Source organism: Grammomys surdaster, unplaced genomic scaffold (genome assembly GCF_004785775.1).
Source record: "Grammomys surdaster isolate TR1022 unplaced genomic scaffold, NIH_TR_1.0 129, whole genome shotgun sequence".
NCBI classification, from domain to species: Eukaryota; Metazoa; Chordata; class Mammalia; order Rodentia; family Muridae; genus Grammomys; species Grammomys surdaster.
The window spans coordinates 6552834-6573453 of record NW_021604587.1 but is presented as its reverse complement, the minus strand read 5'-3'; the positions used below and the strand labels follow the sequence as shown (position 1 = coordinate 6573453).

The following is a 20620-nucleotide window of genomic DNA, read 5'->3' as shown; positions in this document are numbered from 1 at the left end:
TTTTTAGTGTGGTTCTAACTAAAAAAATTCTATCTTCTTATCAGACCACATAACATGATTTCTGAAAGGAAAAAAAAATAGCTTCCTCCTAAGTAGAGGATACCATTCTGTAGGAAACTATATTTGAATGTTGTCACACAAACATTTTGCTAGGTTTGCAGGAGAAAAATAAATGAAGGCAGAGTGTAAAACATTATAATTGTATTACTTTCCCTTAACCTCAAAATATCTCTGCTGTCACACCATGCTCTTGTGCTAGCTCAAAACTTTATTTTGAAGTTCTTCTGCAGGAAAGAAATGATTGTGTCCTAAGTGTTTCACAAACAGATCCTTATTGGGTAGACTTGGAGAATAACAAGTCAAAAGTCCCTCCAAACAGCATCTTACTTAGTTTTTTCAGTAACTCTTTGAGGTAGAATATGAGCTGGTGAATGTCAGCTGCTGTAACACAAAATCCAGAAAAAGAATACTTTGTTTAATACAAGTAAAAATCCATAATGAGAGGACATTTTCCCGGAAGTTATTCAGAGATTCAAATTAATTGAGGCCCCTGATTTTTAACCAACGATCCCCAAAACTATCTTGAGTCTTGGCAGACATCCACTGAGCACTGGGAAAGGAGGTTTTCATAGGCAGGCTTGAGAGTAGGACATGTATCTACACCTTTCACATCAGCCTGGATTCAATCATGTGACACATATGGACCTTACAAGTGCCCTGAGGGAGTTTCTGAGTCTCCAAATGCTTCTTCCTCCCTGTGGGGCTAGAGGAAGGATCATAAAGTTGATGAATGCATATCAGATATGTTCCAGAGCTGAGTGGTGGTATAGTCTTTGCTCTAATACTAATGAAGCAACCAATGCTTGAGTAGGGTAGAGTGACACAGAGGCACATTTGACTTGACAGATAAAGAATAGAATGAAAAGAGATTAGGGTGAGGAAAATAATTAAAGCCGGTTTTGTTTCAGTGGAGATTTCCTTTTTCTTTAGTCATTGATCTGCCCTGAATTAAGAAACACACATAGACACCCCTTCCTCTTCCTTTTTCCCTTCCTTTCCTCCTCTAGGTTTGTGATCCCCATCACCAAACAATGGTATGTTTAGGTTTTCGCCTCCTCTGGGATTTATAGCAGACCTATTCTTCCCTTTCATTGTGTTTTACTATTTGCACTATTTCCTTGTCCCAAAATCATATTCAAGTCACTCACTCAGCAGTGCTACATGTGACACAGGCTCACACTCTTCATGTATGCTAATAAATGAAGTTTGGACAGAACTGAAGCCACATCGAGCCCTGGCACCTGAAATCTACTCACTATGGGACATATGTTGTTGTATGCTGCATGAGTAGTTTCACATACTAACATGCTGAACAGGCAACTATTTTCAGCAAATCTAAGGAAAGTATGTAGATTTGAACCCTATTTAAACCAAGTGACTCTATATGGGTCAAAGCTCATGGTGACTCCTTTCTTATTCCTAAATAAATAAATAAATAAATAAAGTGACAACTCCTAAGGCCCAATACTGGTCAGTACGGTCATAACACACTCCTTGAATTCCTTTAATATCTTCATTCTTCCCTTGAAGAAAATGTGAGAGCCAACTGTTAATGGTAGCCAGTGTCTTGGCCAGATTTTTCCAGCTGTGGAGAGTATTATCCAAAGAATTGAAAATAAGGACTTACACAGATTTGCAATTGTAGCAAGGAAATTTTATTAAAAAGTAAATCAAGCTGGGTGGTGATGGTACATCCCTTTAATCCCCACACTTGAGTGGCAGAGGCAGGTGGATCTCTATGACTTCTGGCCAGCCTGGTCTATAAAGTAAGTTCCAGGACAGTCAGAGCTACACAGATCAACTCTGTGTCAAAAAAACAAACAAACAAACAAATAAAAATAGTAAATCAAATAGCACAGATCAGAGAAAGATGCATCACAAGGAAACAATGGGTCACATGAATGAGGAAGAAGTCAAAAGCCCTGGCTACTGCCTGGGGTTTTCTTTGTGGAGTCTAGCAGAGGAAGAGGCTGAATTCTAAAAACATGGATTATTTGATGGTTTTCTATTTTGATTTATAGATTACATTATATTTTTATTTTAGCTATATGCATCCCTACATCTGATTTTGATCATATGCATACCATTATGCACAGGTATAAGATGGTGAATATGGGACTCTCCCTAAAACTTCAAATGACACATTTTGCCTTATTGTGTATGCACCCCAAACCACTTCATCCTAAACCACTTCACCTCAAACCAGACTGGCCCTTCTGATTTTCATATCTGAATACATTTGAAATATATTTGAATAGTAATTGTCTAAATTTGACTGTTGCTGGGGGCAATGAAACTTAGGCTGTTGTTTAGACAGCAGTATATTCATAGCAGGTGGAAGCCTGTGGATGCTAGGGACATTGTTCAGGAATGCCCCCCTCTCTCCCTCTCTGTCTCCCTCTCCCCTCCCTTCCTCCTTCCCCCCCCACCTCTCCCTCTGTGTGTGTGTGTGTTACATACTGGTATAGCCAAAGGAGGTAAGATGCCTGGTGCATTATTAAAAGAGAGGGATGTGCACAACCCAATCCGAGTGCAGATGTTTGCCTACCTTGACAATCATTTCCTGTACGGTGTTGCATGACATTGAGACACCAGCCCTGTGCTCTCCTCTGTTCTCTCACAAATCATTCTGCTCATTTGTACCAGACCCTTCACTGGCGTGTTTTGCATGTGTTCCATTTCCACTAAGCCTACATCTGAGCCCTGCATCACTTTATAACTCTCACTGCTCTTTGGAGGGCTATCTTGTTTTTTAACATCCTTCCCCAACTATAACTGTGAGTTTGTAGGTCTTTGGTTTTTGTCTGTTGGCTTGCATTTTTATTTATGAAATAGAGGCTCATATAGCCCAGCCTGCTCTTGAACTCACTATGCAACTCTGGATGAACTTATATTTCTGCTCCTTCTGCCTTTTCCTCCCTAGCTCTGATATCAGAGACATGTGACACCATGCTTAGTTTATGTCGTCTTATGTATGGACTCCTGGTCTTCAAGCATCCTAAGCAAGCACTCTATCAATCAAGACACATCCTTATCTCCTGTCTTGTGGTTTGGGGGTATAGAATGAGCAATTTGCTTTGCTGAGAATCAAACTCAGGATCCTGTGTGTTAAACAGTCATTATACAGCTATGTGTCTAACCCCCACCATTACAGTAATTTAAGTTCCATCAGGAGAAAGATAGTATTTATATTGGCTCTCAATTGATCCTTAGTGATTAGTGCACAACATGGCTTACAAAGAGCTACCAATTAAAATTTGTTGGAGTGTGTTACAGCCACCAACCAACAGATTTTTATTTGGCCTTAACTGTTAGTAAGATATAATGTAATTAAAAAGTACAGTTCTTGCCCTTCAAGGACTTTACAGCCTAGATGGAAAAATAGAGGAGCATGTAAGAAATGCCAAAAACAAAACTATCGTTAGCTAGTAATTATGTAGCCCTCATTGTAAACCAGTTTCCCATCTAAAAAAGTTACATGCTTCAATAAGTTCATCCTCGGCTCTCATCTAACTACAATTTTTAGATCAGTTTAAAATAAGGAAAGTGAACTGTGGAACAAGAGTGTCCTTAGTCGGAGAGTGCATAGCTGGGAGATAAACTAGGTCAGACCAGCCACAGCATGGTAAGTGCTGGGAATGGAACATACTGAAACTTACCAAAAGAGAGGTATTGTGGAGGATGGCTGGCCTCAGGTTAACTCTAATGTAAGTAGAAAAAGTGAGCCATGAGCTAGAATCCAAAAGGCAAACACAGAAGCATTCCATCTGCAAGAAGACCACTTACAAATAGATGAAAGTAGGACACCAAAGACCTATTTTAGATACAATGAACAATGGGTACAATGGACAAACTTTCTTGACCTAAATGACAGACCCATCATCCAGTCAATCATCAGTTGCTGAGAAAAGTGCTTTGACTGCGGAGGACTGAGAATACCAGACTAGGATATTTGGGTCAAGTCAGCACAAAGCAAACATTTTGTACCATTAGATACCATTTGTATATAAAGAGTTCAGTGTGCCCAGGAAAATCTCTGAGTGTTCTTAAGTACACATTCTTCAAGCCATTCCTGTTACCTTTGGATAGGCTGCTCTATAAGCCAAAGTGTATTTTCTAGTTTTTTAGAGACAATTGTTGGCTGAGCTATAGTTTCCTACCCATTATACTCAGTCTAGTTGTAGTTGGTCCCTCCTTCTTACTCTCCACTTGGCTGCATCCCTCCAGTGTTTTCAACTTTGGATGAGTCCCAAGCAATGTGTTTCTTTTGTTGTCCCTAGTTGACTCCAGGGGGAATCTTTCTATGAAATCTTCACTTTAAAACTCTTCAAAGAAGAAATAATTGCCCTAAAACCTAAGAGAGAAACAAAGGTGAAAACTTTGGGAAATGTAGATTTAGTATCTCTCCATCCCATCCCCAGTACAGTAGCCATCAGCTTCATGTAATAACCCAAAATCCCAAATCCCCAAATCCCATGACTTCACTTTGTCAATGAGACCTAACATACAACCCTAAAAGTTGTGTTGGTTCTATTTACAATAGTGCTTCAGCAGAAAAATAAATAAATAAATGAAGAGATCACAAATGTGTTTGAAGGTTATTTAGTCTTTACATAGTAGACTTATGATAGACTTCTTGTTTTTTTTCATCAGTATTAGAACATTAGATACTGACTGCTCATAAGGTGACATTACATTTTAGAGAATTGTACTGGTATATATCTCAATTAAAAATGGTACTAATGTTTTGCTAATACACTTTGGTGTGCTACTGCAATTATTTTTAAAATCCTGAAATTCCCACTTCACATTTAATAAAAAATGACTTAATTCTTCTTGCAAATGACTCTTCATACCTTGTTTTCCCTCACACTTTTTAAAAATAGAATAGTTATATCATTTCCTCTCTTCCCTTTGCTCTCTCAAAGCACTTCCATGTATCCCCCTTGCTACCTCTTGAAGCCACAGCCTCTTTTGCTTTTGATGTTTTTGTTACATTTATAAATACAACCTGCTCGGTCCTTTTAGTGTTATTTGTATGTGTATGATTTGGGGGGCTGAGTACTTATATTTGATAATCAATTAGGGCAGTCTCATCTCTGGTACTCTGAATTCCTTGGTTGCCTATAGTTCCTTGCCTATGGATAGAACCCTGTGAGATTTCTGCCTTCCATGTCAGCATGGCTATTGGTGATACAGTTGTTCAGGTCTTATTGATCAGCCATTTTGCTGAGCTATCGTGGGAGAAGCTTCTCTACCATTTTTAGGAGATACAATCTTACAACAGCTTTTCTGGTCCTCCAGTCCTGGGCTATCAACTGCTACTGAAGCTGCACCTTGACCAATGAAGGTCTCAACATCCAGGTCAAGAACTTATGTCATCCCATGTCAATTTGACACAATCATATGTCCAAAAGAAAGCAATAACCAGGTCATAATAATATAACTACCTGTTGTTCAACTGTAAACACATAAACAATAAGCTTAGGTGGGTGGGATCTTGCTGAAGCCACCACGCCCTTAATCTGTTTATCTCCTTGAATATAGGATTCAGCTCCATTGTATTTCCTGGTGCCCCTTTACTCTTTGAACCATACATTTTGTATTTTTCCTTTATAAGCTTGCTACATTTCATCAAAATGCTCTTCACAAGAGAAAGTCTATGCTGGGATTTTTTAAATACTTCCTTTGTCAATGCAATTAATATAAATTTCTTTACCTCAACCTCAGATAGACTCTTCAGATGAGGGCAAGAAGAAGTTACATTCTTCACCAAAATATCACAAGAACAGTCTCTAAGCCACATACTAAAATTCTTCTCCATTGAAATCTCTTAGGTCAGGTCTGCACAGTTCAAATCATCCTCAGCACCAATGTTTTCCATACTCATACTGAGATGGTCCATTAAGCACTACTTGAAGCATTCTACTGCTTCCCAAATCCACGTTCCTTCAAACAAAATTCTTGTTAGGCCTACTACAACAATACCCTAATCCCTGATACCAACTTCTGTCTTAGTTAGGGTTCCCATTACTATGTAAAAACATCATAAATAAGGTGACTCCTATAAAGAACAGTATTTAATTGGGGCTGGCTTGCAATTTCATGGTGGGAAGTATGGCAGAGTCCAGGCAGGCATGTGGCTGGAGGAGCCAAAAGTTCTACATCTTGATCCAAAGGCACCCAGGAAAAGACTGTCTTCTGGACAGCTAGAAAGAGGGTCTTAAAACCTACCCCCACAGTGACATACTTCCTCTAACAAGGTCACACCTACTTCAACAAGGCCACATCTCTTAATAGTGCCACTCCCTGAGCCAAGCATATTGAAACCACCAGAGTGGGTATAGGACCATCTACTAAAACATGGGTAGTCTTTCATGCCCTACATTCCTGAAGAAATGTGACACTTCCTTCTCTGGTACTCATCAATTGTAGATAGCTCCTTATCTAAGAAAGGGGCTTTGTATCTACCTCTGCAATATCCCATTCTTAGATTTTAATCCACTTGATTTGGTACAAGTCTTGTACATGCTTTACCATACTGTAAGGTCATATCAGCAACTGCCCTGTTGTTTCTGTAAAACATTGTTTATCTGTAGTCATCTATCACCTCTGGCTTTTAAGACTCTTTCTGACTCCTCTTCTATAATGATTCTTGAGCCTTGTGGAAGGGAATACTATATAGATGTACACCTCTAATTTAGAGACAGGCACTCAGCTGTCTAGTATTCTGTTCACATTGATTTCTGTGTTCATTGCCATCTACTGAACAAAGAAGTTTATCTGATTAGGGCTAAGAGATGCAATTATGTATGGGTATAAGACATTAGGATTTTAATACTATTAGCAGAGTAATAGGCCCTAGAGCCTGATACCTCTATAACCACAGATACTTTGAGCAACAATGGTGCCATATTATGGAAGGGTGTATAATGTAATCAGAAAGTGTTGGTTAGTATCAAAACATCCAAGTCACTATTTCACCAACGGACATGTCTTTCACAGACCAGTTCTTGTAGTTCATAGGATTCACAGATGAGAAAGACCAATGATTACTTTTTCCCTCTGATAGCATGCATACCTTCCATTACTATTAAAGCTAGCCAACAAGAGTTAAGCCTCTAGGTCAGTGACAGTTCTGTTTCTCCACAACTTAGGGTCTTAACATCAAGTTCAATTCTAGAGGGTAAACAAGATCAATGGCAACAGGCTGTAATTTTTGGGTGTTCTATGGGAACCCAATAACAACTCCTAAAAGAGACAATCCATTCCTGTTATGGGCTTTTTATTTGATAGTTTATGGTGTCTAGGAGGGGCACTGTCCCTTATTATAGGGTGACTTTACTAAAACTCTTCTTACATATGTATAAATTTTAGGAAGCATCTCCTGTAGTAGGCTTCTATAGGCTTTTCCAAGATCTTTAGTTTTAACTATCACTCTCAATGCTTCCCCTTCTACCCTGCCCCAGAATCCAGCACTATAAGGAGTGAATATGTGTTATTTAAGACAGCAATTCCATGAAAGATAAAGTAAAGTATCACAGTCAGCCACTGGATTAAGAAAACTGACCATAACTTCTAGAAAGCATGCTAGGGTTTACTCTAAATTATCAGAAAATTCAAATAAGGCTATTTTGACTGTAGAAAATAACACATTTTAAAGTTAGTCATCAATATATTTCTCAGGATCCTCATAAAATACCATTTTATAGTATTCCTTTTTTCTATTACTGAGTACTGATCCCAAGTCATGGCACTTTAGAGGGTAGGAATTCTACCGCTGTCTCCAACCTCCAGTATTGAATACACTTTTCTCAGTTCACTTGGAAAATATTATCCTCATCATTCCAATGCCTCTATATAGCCATTTCCTGCAACACTAAATATCACATGATTGTTTGCTACAACCAGACTCATATTGGAAAATAAAATTTAGTGAATTTGTTTTATTCTATATGACGAAACTATTCCACCCTTTAATTTTCTGTCAGTTTTGGTCTCATACAAGTTTCCTGAATGTTGTATATTGTGAAATAAGTATAAAAGCAGAATTTTAAAAGATGGATCTAAAAGAATGCCAAACTTTTTAAAGTAATATTTGTAAAAAGCACTTTAGAATAACTTCAAGTGCCTATATATACATACTTAGATAATAAATGTAAAATTAAGTAATCTACCTACAAGAATATTCACATATTTAAGTTATATGAGAGTGATACATGCTGTTGATCAGAGAATTGGGGGTGAATATGCCTTCATTATTTCTTTGCCTTGCATCATTCATAAGGCAAGAGCTTGTGAAGTGGTTCCCCCAAGAGACTATGTAGCTTATCTGCCAATCATCCATTCAGAAACTAGTCAATGCCTAATAATCTATGATTACTCCTCCCCTGTCATGGGACTTTTTCAATCAGGAGACCTTAAAGGGTGTGATTCAAACTGTAGACATTTTTCCAGAACTTATTCTTCATCATAATCTGCATCCCAAGTGTCAGAGTAATATGGTATACCATTTGGTAACTTCTCCCCATTTTTCCCTGATTAGGTGGAAGGCACTGTCCTCTATGTTTACTAGTTAAAGTCACCATGGTATAATAATACAGCTCAATTAGGAAAAGAAGATGAGAACTCAGTTAGGAGAAATATTGGTTAGGAGAATATCTCCGCTGTCTTGGTTTGGGTTCCCACAAAATTGAATTTCAAGATATACATTGTATACTTGATGATGGTACCAAAAGCACAGATGAGGCATAAAGAAATGGAACAGAGAGGGAAAGATTCCCAATGGACTGTATTAGCAAGCAAAGCACTGCTAAGGAGATCTGAGGCAGCATTCCTTTGAGAAAGATGTGGGATAGTTTCAGAAGTATATTCACGAGAGAGTGACATAATTACCATCTTCACCTCTGATTCCTTTGGGGTCAACAACAGGCATTGAATGCTTGTCACTTCTATCCAGGGTAGCATTCCCAATCAGTCTCAAAAACCTCATATACTAGAACAGTCTGGAGCAATCTTGAGAGTAGTCTAGCAGGATAAGAAAAGGTAGACACAGTCTGCCATAGGTTTAGCTAGACAGGCCTGGTTCTAGTCTATGGACTCTAGCTCTAGAGAGATCTCAGAAGTGGGAAGGAGCATGAGGAAGAGAAGCAGATTGACTTTAGACCTTTGCTGTTACCATTTTCCTACCAAACATATATGTTGATTACATACCAGTGTAAAAAATTGGATTGAGTTTGAACACACATTAATAGAAATATGAGTAAAATAACTGTGCTCATGTGCTTCATTACTCTGAAGTAATCCCTATGGTTGAAAATTTTAGAAAAATAAACAATTAAAAGAGAAAAAAAGAAAGCACATAAGAAAATGGAATCCCACAAATCAATCAATCTCTATTCTTTGGTCATTTGTTGAATGTGTTTTATGGGCCATCCCAATATGAGAAACAAATCTGTGGTCAAAAAAAAAAAAAAAAAAAAACAAAGACGCCCAACTCTTTGAAGTTCACATAGAATTAATAACTCCCACAAAGATCCCTTATTCTGTCTCCAACCATCATGTTACATCATTTTGCGGGGAGAGATGAGTTAGGATCCAACAGAGTGGGCTATGAGTTAGTTTTTGAAAACTCTAGAAAGTCTCTACTTATGAATAGCCTCTCCACTTCCCTTTTAAGTCTCTGACTGAAGGATCAGGAGACCTGAGTGAATGTGTTTATGGATGTGGATACAGTTTTTACAGACTGTTGTTGAAATAAGACAACTGAGAAAAAACCCACTGCTCAAAGATAACTATAAAAGCCCTCATCATTCTTCTAGGGGTGGGGTTGTTTTGGTCCAATCACAATAGCCTTTTATTATCTGACAAAATTACCTTGAAGTGTAAATAAATCACTTCTATTGTCTCACATTTGTAGATTAACTTTTTTTTCTTAACTGGAAAACAGATTTTATTCACTTATAACTTACAACATGAAATTCTGAAATACATTGCAGTAGCCAGCTTTCGGTTAGCATAACTAATACCTGAGAACATCAACTTAGTAAGACAAAAGGTTTTTTGTTTCTGTTTTGTTTTGTTTTGTTTTTCAATAGTCTCAGTAGTTTCAGTCCCTGGTTTGTAGCATCACTGCTTTTGAATCTGTAGCGAAGTAATCCATCATTTCTGGACTATGTGGGAGAGGAAGGTTATTACACCAGTTTGAAAGGTGAGAAAGGAAACTATCAGGGTCTCATAGTTCCCTTTAATAAGCACACTCCCAATGACCTCAAACTTCCCTCCTTAGAAGATTCCAGTATTTATCAATAATGTCAAGATCAAGTCTTTACATACTCCATATGGGCCTTTGGAGAACATTTCCAATCTGAGCTATAGTATACATCAATTTTGTAGCATGATTAAGTCAAAAAATAATAATATCTTCAGTACCTCAGATACTGTTTTTTTAAAATACCTTTAAAAATATACTCTTTTAGTGATTTTAAAAATAGTTGACTGCCTTGTCTATGAATATTGCATCTGCCTATTCAATTAACTGGGCATCAAGGTCTTAGAAGGAAAAAGTTTCAAAGTATGAAAGACATGAAAACTCACCTTTCTTGGCATTAATCCTAATCCTCATAACAATGATTTCTATAGTATTTATATTTTCTTAGGTGCTGTAAAAAAATCTAGAAAAATCTAAAATATTTTCAAGAATATGTATATATATATACACACACATACATATATATACACACTCACACACAAAATCCGTTGACTTCGGTATTTGGAGGGGCTCAGGAAGGAAAACATCCTGTGAGGATACCAAAGATAAATAACATCCTGTTGTTAACTATACATGCCATGTTGTGCAATAGAATCTTTATGTCAACATGCTACCTTGTAGAATCCCAACTCTATTTACACTGAGAGCCTTAACTATAGCTCATGCCTGAGGCCGAGACAGACTTGCTTTTCAATAATGTCAAGAAGGCCTGCAGTGTGACACCTTGCAAGATGGAGAAAGTTAAGGTCAGAAAAAGGAGGTCAAGGATACTGAAGCAACCAAATTACAAGCAACCAAAAATAAGAGCAGATTTTCCTTTGTTTACATTGCCAAAGGGGAAAAATTAACTTGATGGAAAGGGTAATTAAGCATTTCTTTTCCATCATGGTCCATCTCAACTTTGCATCCAGCTGTTCTGTTCTGCGTTGTGATAGTTCTTAGTCCAGATGCTCAGTTAAGGAAGGAAACAATGCCCCTGGTGTCATGCTACCGTGCTTGCCACTATTAACCCTTATATTATTAGTAAAGAAGGTAGATGAAGGCAGCACTAGAATGGTGGCAGAGAGGTATTGTCTAACCAATATGTTTTTATTAAACCCACAGAGTCTGTCTTGCATTGTAAAGTAACTTCAAAAGATTATGGAACACTCTCCATTTCTATGTGCAGAACGTGATATTTTGAGAGGCGAATGGATTTCCATAGAGTAATAAAAGTTATAGTTCTATGTGCAGAGTCATAGTCTTCTGTTAGTATTTATCCATCAAAATGATTGATTTTTATAACATGCTTGAATATTCAATAACAACCTACAGAATGATTTCTGTTCCAATAAGGCATGCTCAAACTGTTTGAAATAAGCTCCCTGGTATTTAGAATGTATTTCCTAATAGAAACTAAATTATTTGTGTATGGCAGTAGTTTTCTAACATACTTCAAAGGCTATTATAGCCTGAATTCCAACTCTCTAGGAATTATTGGCCACCTTTTAATGGGAGTTCATGAGAGCATAATGAAGACAAATGAGCAGCCATAGCTCATTTGGACCTCCTGATGCCTAGAGCTATGTCCTGTTTGAGTATCTGGATATGTTTCAGGTAAATATAGTTCATCCTTGTGTATCCATCCTCACTGGGACCAGCCACTGTCAGCTCATCCATAGCTGAATCCTGGAGGGATGGATGGTTATATACATCCTTTGTATATAAATAAGCAACTGTTTCCATATCCATGAGAACACAGTCACTAGACTCTAGTTCAGTGTGGACAAGCACTCTGGTCAAATGGAGGGCAGATTACCTTCTTCCTAATTCCTTCACATAACAAAAGGAAAGCCCAGTGAGCTGGCCAGGCTAAATGTTTGACTTGGTTAAGTCAATCCAATTTATAAGAATCAAAACCAAACCAAAAAACAACAAAAACAAAAATAAAAACAAATTCAGCTGATTGTTTCTGTGTTACTTTTGCATCAAGCTCTAGTTCAGGGTAAAGATTTATACATTTCTGACGTCCAACATTTATTTTGTAAAAACCTATTAAAGATTGCACACCAAAAATGATGGCCTGCCATCAGTTTAATGATACTTCAGGGCTCCTACGCTAGCTAGATGCAGTTTGTAGACTACTGCCTTGGGAGTGTCTTCAGAGACAGTTAATCATCTGTTGTCTTATACTGAAGTTCTGGGAAGGAAAATGTGCAGGTACTAAGACAATTGCATATCATGCATTATTAGCAGTTGTCTCTATGTAATATAGATGAACTTTTTAACATATTTCTGAAGCTATTTACATTCTTAGCTATGGTCCCTCTCTGAGGCCAATTTTTTTTAATGATGTCAAAATAGCATTTAGTGTGATACCTTGCAATGTTATCTTGGCATAAAACATTTTGGTTTTAGTTCTATTTCTTTTTTACTTCCCCTCACCCCCACCCAACTGGGTCTTCTGTACTTACTAGATATATCTCAGTTTCTTAAATTTCTTTTAAAAGCGTAGATCTGAAAATCTTTTAGAAAGCCACAGTATCATGAACATTAGTATATGAATGTTTGTAGCTATGTTTTTAATCCCTCTGGGGTCATACATCCCTATGAGAATGTAATAGAAACTCTCTCCTTTGAAAAAAAGATGAACATATGAACATATACATGTTCGTTAGTATATCATTTTGTGAGTATCTATGGTCCCTAGAGTCGGTCCAGGAATCTCCAGGCTAAGAATATTTATACTGAAACAATCTCATGTTAAAAGCAACTATTTACATGGATTTATAGTTCATATAATTTTAGAAAAAAAATCAAAAGTAAAAAAATGTATCATTTATCATCACAGCTTTAACCCACCCAAGTTTATTCCTCATAGACTGGTATTAAGTGGCTATTTCTTAAATTTCCCCTGCTTTATGGAATTTCTCATTTCACTTTAATCAATTTTAAATATTCTTTTAAATCTTTTTCAAGTTTCTAAATGAGATTTTGAAAAAAAACTTATGAAAGTACTTTTTAAAATTCTTATTAATCTTAAAAGCACATCTATGTGTAGACTTTTGGTTTGAATATTTGATTTAATATTTGCATTTGAAAAAATTCTTAAATATGACACTGACCTTACAGATTTTGAAAGTCAGAATCTCTATATAAATTTAATTCCAGTTTCTGCTATTAAAAAAAAATGACTGAAACTGAGAATTGGCTGATAACTATTTTACATTTTTAACATTCCTGAATGATAATTTTTAGAATTAGGAAAAATGCAACTTCAACGTAGCGGAAGAGCTCAGCATAGACAAGCCCATTTTCTAAAGTGATTTGTGGAACTTGCAGATGGATAATCAACCCTTTCCTTACTATGTGCAATGCTACCTAGCCTGTTTATCATAAATAATAGTCAGTCATAAATAAAATAGCTTCTAAACAAAATCAGTGCATTTCTTGTCATTCTGGAGGTTGCAAAGTCCACGACCAAGGCATTGCCTGCATCCCTGACTACTGATCTCCACCTTCTATCCGCAAATAGACACTTTATGCTATTTCCTTACATGAGGGGGAGATGAGATGTGTCTCTTGGTCCTCTTTTCTAAAGGCATCTAGTCTACCAGCAAGGCCGACTCCCCTGGCCAGGCCCTCTCCATTATGCCCTCTCTGTATGGGTTAGAATTTTATTGTATGAGTTTGGGATGAGGATACAACATTAAAATCTCAACAACTAGATACATATTCTCCCTCTCCCTACAAAGGATAACCTCATATACATATTAAAATGTGTCTTCCATGGAGCTGGAGAGATGGCTCAACAGTTAAGAACACTGGCTCTTCTAGAGGTCCCGAGTTCAATTCCCAGCAACCACATGGTAGCCTACAACCATATGTAATGGGATCTGATGCCTTCTTCTGGTGTCCATAAAGATGGCATACTCGTATACATAAAACAAGTAAATAATTATTTAAAATGTGTCTTCCACTGTCTACTTAAGCAGAAAAGCTTAAAATCCACTATCACTTAAAATTTTTAACTATGATATAGTAGGGGCCATGAATTGAAACACATGGGATGAAGCCCAGTGTAGCTAGTTTGTGAGGCTGGAAATTCAAGCAGTGTTTTAGTAAAATGACTTCTGTAGGAACAGTCTTCCATAGCTCCGTGGGTATGTGTGACTGTTGTCATGGGCATAGAGTTCTCATATTGCTTTAGGGAGATAAGTTTTACATCTGAAACAAAGTATACTTAATAATTGGTCATTATTGATGAAATATTGAAATTTTCATTAGCACATAAAATGTGCATTTGTGTAAATACACAGATATATTCGAATAACACATCTTTAAGTTTTATTTTCTTTCAGGTATTTCATACCTAACACCAGAATATGTCTTAAAATTTATAACATGCTATATTTATTTGGTAGCATTATATAATTTTGAAATTAACAGTTTGTTGTATCATGGAGCCACTGAGATATACTCTATATATTAAGTAAGACTATGCAAAGTTTGTAAGCTCAGAAGTTGCTTCAGTGATTTTAAATCAACTCCCTAAAGAAGTCAAAAATAAAATACGATATATATCATATATATGATAAATATCGTATTTTACTTTATTTAATGTATAAACAAAGAAGCATGGCTGCTTCTCCATACAGATTTATTGAAATACAGGCTCATTGAAATTGGAATTTTACATACTTTTTAAAGTATCATAATATATTATTATCTTGTTTTCAACCATAAAATTCATCCATAGCACAAGGTCATACCAAAATAGGTGATGCTCTATCTTGACCCGCAGGTTATAGTTTTCTAACCCCTGACTTACAAGAAGATATACTATAGCTTTGTGTCCTAACCCAGGCTGGTGATACTAGCACCAATGAGGCTGAAGCAGGAGGCTTGACAATTCAGACCTGTCTAAACTATGAAGGAAAAGCCTACTTCAAAACAAAACAAAACGAAAAAATAGAAAATAAAAGCATTCTTTTTTTTCCTTTTTTTATTGGATATTTTATTTATTTACATCTCAAATGCCAGCTTCTATCCCCATTTCCCCTCCCTAGAACCTCCCTATCCCATCCCCCCTCCTCCTTTTTGCTTTTGTACTATTTTAATTACATGCAAGTATTGAGGTCAGTTCTAGTTTGAAGAACTAGCAATACAGTAGATGCAAATAGTCAAGGAACAAGCAAGACAATAAACACAAATATTCAAAGAACAAGCAAGGCAATAAACAAAATTCTGTGAACACTCCTGTGATCAGTGTTTCTAAGTGCTTATCAGGATGACCCAAGTATCTGAGCCAACTTCCCTGTCATAGCCCAAGGTCATTTTATGTCTGAAGCCTACTTCATGGTTCTAGCCTAAAATTTAGATTCCTGCCTGAAATTACTTCTTTGTTCTAGTCTAATGTCAGATTCTTGCCTGAAGCCCACTTCCTTGTCCTTGGACAATCAGGCTCAGTCTTGTTTATGAAATAAAAAAAGGGGAGAGGCGGAGAGCTTTTGGGGCTGCTTGGCAAGAATCTGACGTGGGCCAAGGACAAGAAAATGGGCTGCTTGATAGGAATAAAGGCGTTCTTAGCACCACCTTTAACAAGTCTTTTTTTGGGGAGCTGGAATTTAGGCACCAGACCTGACTTACAAAGTCCTCTGTGGAAGCTGTTAACTGACTTGTGTCAGACAGCAGAGGGAGGGTCCTGGTAGAAGCAATACAGTAAAAACCAGTTTGCTGTTGTAGGCTTCCCCCACCCAACCGCCATGAGCACACCGACGAGACTGAGGACTGCACTGGGTGCTAAGGACACAGATATGCTAGCTGTAAATGGGCTTAGGCTAGCCAGTGTATTTGTTTTACAAGGATAATAACACCAAAAGCACCCAGGAGTGTACAACTGTAGAGGGATATTAATGTCTCACCATGCAGGTCTGGAAAAATGCTGGATTCCTTAGGTCACCCTCCTGCCAATCTTATCCTTCACTTTGTTCTCAGACTTTCATAATTATGACTCATCACTATTAAATGTGGTAAAGAAAAAAAGTGAGAAAAAGAACACCCACACAGGTGTGCACGGTAGATAGGTCAGGGCTACAGAAATGGGGGAGTGGCACGAGTCAGTTTCAAATGCTTTCCATCTACTTTATATAAATCATTCTACTATAAGCTTATGAACTCAGAACACATAATCTAACTGTCTAAAAGACATTCCTTAGCTGAGTGTAGCGGTATCCCTGTAATCTCAGAAAGAAGAGGCAGGGGGGTTACAGGTTCCAGCCCAGCCTGGGTTCCATAGCAAAAACTGAACTAAAAACACTGACAAACAAATGAACAAACTTATAGACATTTGAGAGTAATATTTGGTACAATATGTGGTTACTGTTCTATATAAATTAACATACTTCAAATATACATGGATCTCAATGTTAATGTTGAAAGAAATGAATGTTGTGTGAAATTACTCGTTATAATATTTCCTATAAACTAAAAACTAGAAAACTAAAAGCACTTTCTTATGCTGACACAAATTCTTTTAACCATTTTTTATTCTTGGTGTTAATGTGGAAAAAGACATTTGAAGGCTTTCGCTTCAATCTTCTTTTTGGTGTTAGCGCCAACATTAAAAAGCTTATTTTAATGAGAGTTGGTTTTGCCATTTTTGACATGCAAGAGATAACAGTTTCAGGAAATGTGTCTGTGCTCAATTTTGCTTCCAATTTCTGACTTTTAAACTTATTGTCAGGCTCCGAAAGAACGAGAAGCAATGCAGAGGATTAAGCGCTTGCCCTGGGGGGGAATTATTTGCAGTTAATTAAAGCTGCGCACTACGGTGTATACTTGATTCATTGGTTATTAAAGCCAAATCATATGGTAACTACCTAGGTTTCTCACTTGTCCGTCAAATGTTGCTTATGGCAGGCTGAAGAAACGCGCTTCTCATAACAATCAAAACACATGATGATGTTTGAAGCTATCCTCCAGTTTTGAGAAGCAGGGGAGGATGGAAGAGAGGGAGACAGGGAAGGGAATCAAACAAACAAAATTTTATTTTGGTTTCTATCTGACTTTGCTCTATCAAAGCCTTAGAACCCAGCCAAAAGGCACAAACCACGAGAAGAAACAATTCATAGGAATTACATGAGGTTTGATGGCTTTGGTTTTCTTCCCAGCTGCATGTTGACAAGATCAGCTAGTAATATTTGGGACTTTGAGTTTTGTAAGGAGGGCATACTAGACTATAAGTTTCATGAAGGCAAGCATCTATTCCCTGTTGAGTCCCCAAGGCTAGAACGGTATCTACCATGTAGTTAGCCCTCAACAAGTACTTGTAAAATGAGTGCAAGGTCTACTTCTCTATAGCTCACCTATTGATAGGTGAGCAATGCCCTTTATCAAGATTCTCCAGACGGACTCAACACCCATCCTTCTTGATTTGCAGAAGTTCTTTATGACAGAATCTTTTAAGTAATGTTAGTTGTTCTATAATATAAGCTGTAACATTAAAGTTGAGCATGTAGGGGCTGGCAAGAAGACTTATGAGGAAAAGGGGCCTAGTACCAAGCCTGATGACCCGAGTTTAATTTCCAAGACCTACAGAGCAAAAGGAGAGAAACAATTAGCACAAATTGTCCTTTATTTCTACATGCATGCCAGGGTATTCTCTCTATATGTGTATAAACACACACACACACACACACAAAATAAAATAAACAATATTTTTAAGTGAATATGTATTGGTTGGATATTTTTAAAGGCACTTGAGGATGAGAATCACTTTGTACAAAACAGAAGCTCTGTGTCCCCTCCTTGCCCTTGTCAACTGTTTTGGGACCTTGGGAGGACCTTGCTTGTGATTATATTTCCAAGATTCAATATTTGACTTTACTGGGGACTTGACCCTCACATATGTGTGCAACTAGAACACACACCATTGAAACTATTAAAGTTAGATATTCCTTTAATCTTTTCTGGTTTGCCCTCCTTTCATGCCCACATTTCTGAGACTTTCACTGGTACATGAAACCTGCTGTATGCTTTCTTCCAAAGATACCTCCATTACTTTTTGCTGCTTTTGAAGCTTTATGCTGCTTTCTTATGCAGTAGTTTAAGAAACTAGTCTTTGATGGTGAAAATATTTGTTTCAATGGTTACAGTCTGAAACAATAAAGCGTGTTGTCTTAAATATAAATCCACCCAGTTAGCAATAGAAGAAGCTCCTTTTCCCACTTGAAAATGACAATTAAAAGCTCCATGTGTTTGTTTGTTTGTTTGTTTGTTTGCAGATTCTGCAAAAGATGACAATGCTATAAAAGACAGTGACGTGACCAATCATTCTGTGTGTGACCAAGAACTTCCCAATGGTAAGTTGTGTGGTCTTTTTTTCAGTTGTTTTTCCTTACAAAGGAGTATTTGGTATTAAAAGTCAGGTATGGATTCTTCTAGAAGCATAGAATTCTGATGCTGTGTTCTTACACTGGCATCTTCGTGCAATATCATTGCTGTCCTCAATCCATGTCACTCATTATTTTTGAACCAGGCCAGCATCGTTCACTTTGCTTATTGTTACCTGTCTGGATTCTATAAGCAATAGTTTTGGAACCATTGAAATGAATATATAACAAAAATGAGAGTAAATATGAGACATATGGAGAATAAGCCCAGAAGTCTAAATCTCCATATACATATCCTTGGAATATCAAGAAGAGTAACAGAGCCTACAGAAATAAAGCAATCTGTAGAAAAATAATAGACAAAAAAAAAAAAGATGGTTTCCTAAGGCAAGGCAGCATCTATACCTGGAGCATAAGAGTATGCATTATATTTATATGCAAAGGTAATGAAAATTCAAATAAATACAGACGCCTCCATAGCCTCAAGTAATTTCTGAAGATTGGTAGCTTAGAAAGGCTACAAGAAAGACAAAATCAGTATAAGCAATATCACTGGAATTACATTGGCCTTAGTCTGTTCCCAGCCCCAACTGCCAGGAAAAACCAGAGTGGCTGAGCTGCTTGGGATCCCATTTCTGCACCTCATAAAGCAATTGTCAAGTAATAGTTCCTTGGGAAAACAAAGATTTAGGAAAACTGCCATCATGGCATGGCTTTGAAGAACTGAACCAAAGGCTTGTTTACAGTTGTTTAGATCTTACAATCTAAGTGCAGAAAGGGAAACAAGATTCAGACTGAAGAAGGCACAGCAGGAAGGTTCTGTGTGGGAAAGTGCAAGTTAAACATATGGAAGCTGCTAAAATAATCATTTTTTAGTATCAAACTAGTATAACCAATTATCTTTTTAACTTCAAAAGTATATAGTATCTAAAAGTGACAAAGATTACTTCTATTCTTACCAATTAAAGTCAAAATAACTTGGGTCATTTCTCTCATTAGTGCCAATTTGCCAACCTAAACAACAAATAAATATACTGTCTTAGTTGGTTATATTATCTTTCATGTAATCCTATTGTTATTACATATGAGCTACATATGTAATAAATATTAACATATTATATAGATGATAGATAGATGATGGATAAAAGATAGATAGATAGATAGATAGATAGATAGATAGATAGATAGATAGATAGTTCATATGTATACGTATACATATAAGTATAAGTGAAAAGCTGTTTAAAATGTTAAAAAGTTAAGAGGACAATAAAGACTTGTCAGGCCAGGTCCAGGAGAAAGTGACTCTCTAGATAGTGAGCCCAAAGCTAAAACTGCCTTTGTCTTAGGTAACTTACTGTTTCAGCAAAAAATGTCTGAAGTTAGGTTGCTAAAAAGACAGGACTCTTACAGCCTTTTCAAGGGTTGTGAGTAGAAAATCCAAAGATTTATACACTAGCAGGATAGTGAGCCAGCTAAGGGGCTGCTTCCTGAAACATGCTGCTCACTTTCAAGTTACTTCCATCCCCAAAGTAAATTAATACCAGCCCAACCTCCAGGTCTCCCAAACATCTGAGAAAAACACACATGAAGTAGTAACAAGAGCAAGAAAGGGCCTTGTCCACATCAAACAACTTTTATAAATAATTACTGAAATACAATATCTAATACATACATGCAGAAAAAAAACCTCAACCAAACAGATAAAAGGAAGTAAGATAGCCAAGACACAGGTATGAGAGAAGTTAGCCTACAAGAGCTGAACATATTACTGATAACAACAAAGTAGAAAACAATGGCACTGAAGGCTGGAAAGATGGCTCAGTGGTTAAAAGAACTGGCTGCTCTTTTAGAGGCCTGGGTCCAAATTTCCAGCATCCACATGGCAGCTCACACAACTGTCTATAACTTTAATTCCAAG

General features: G+C 37.1%; 1 protein-coding gene across 1 annotated transcript in view; it reads left to right on the top strand.

Moving 5' to 3' along the window:
• Positions 1 to 20620, top strand: part of Macrod2 (mono-ADP ribosylhydrolase 2) — a 1849434-nt gene that overhangs the window by 1755083 nt on the left and 73731 nt on the right. The window contains exon 14 of the mRNA XM_028755287.1: positions 18595 to 18672. Within this exon, the coding sequence (XP_028611120.1) occupies positions 18595 to 18672 (78 nt within the window). The remainder of the gene's footprint in view (positions 1 to 18594; positions 18673 to 20620) is intronic.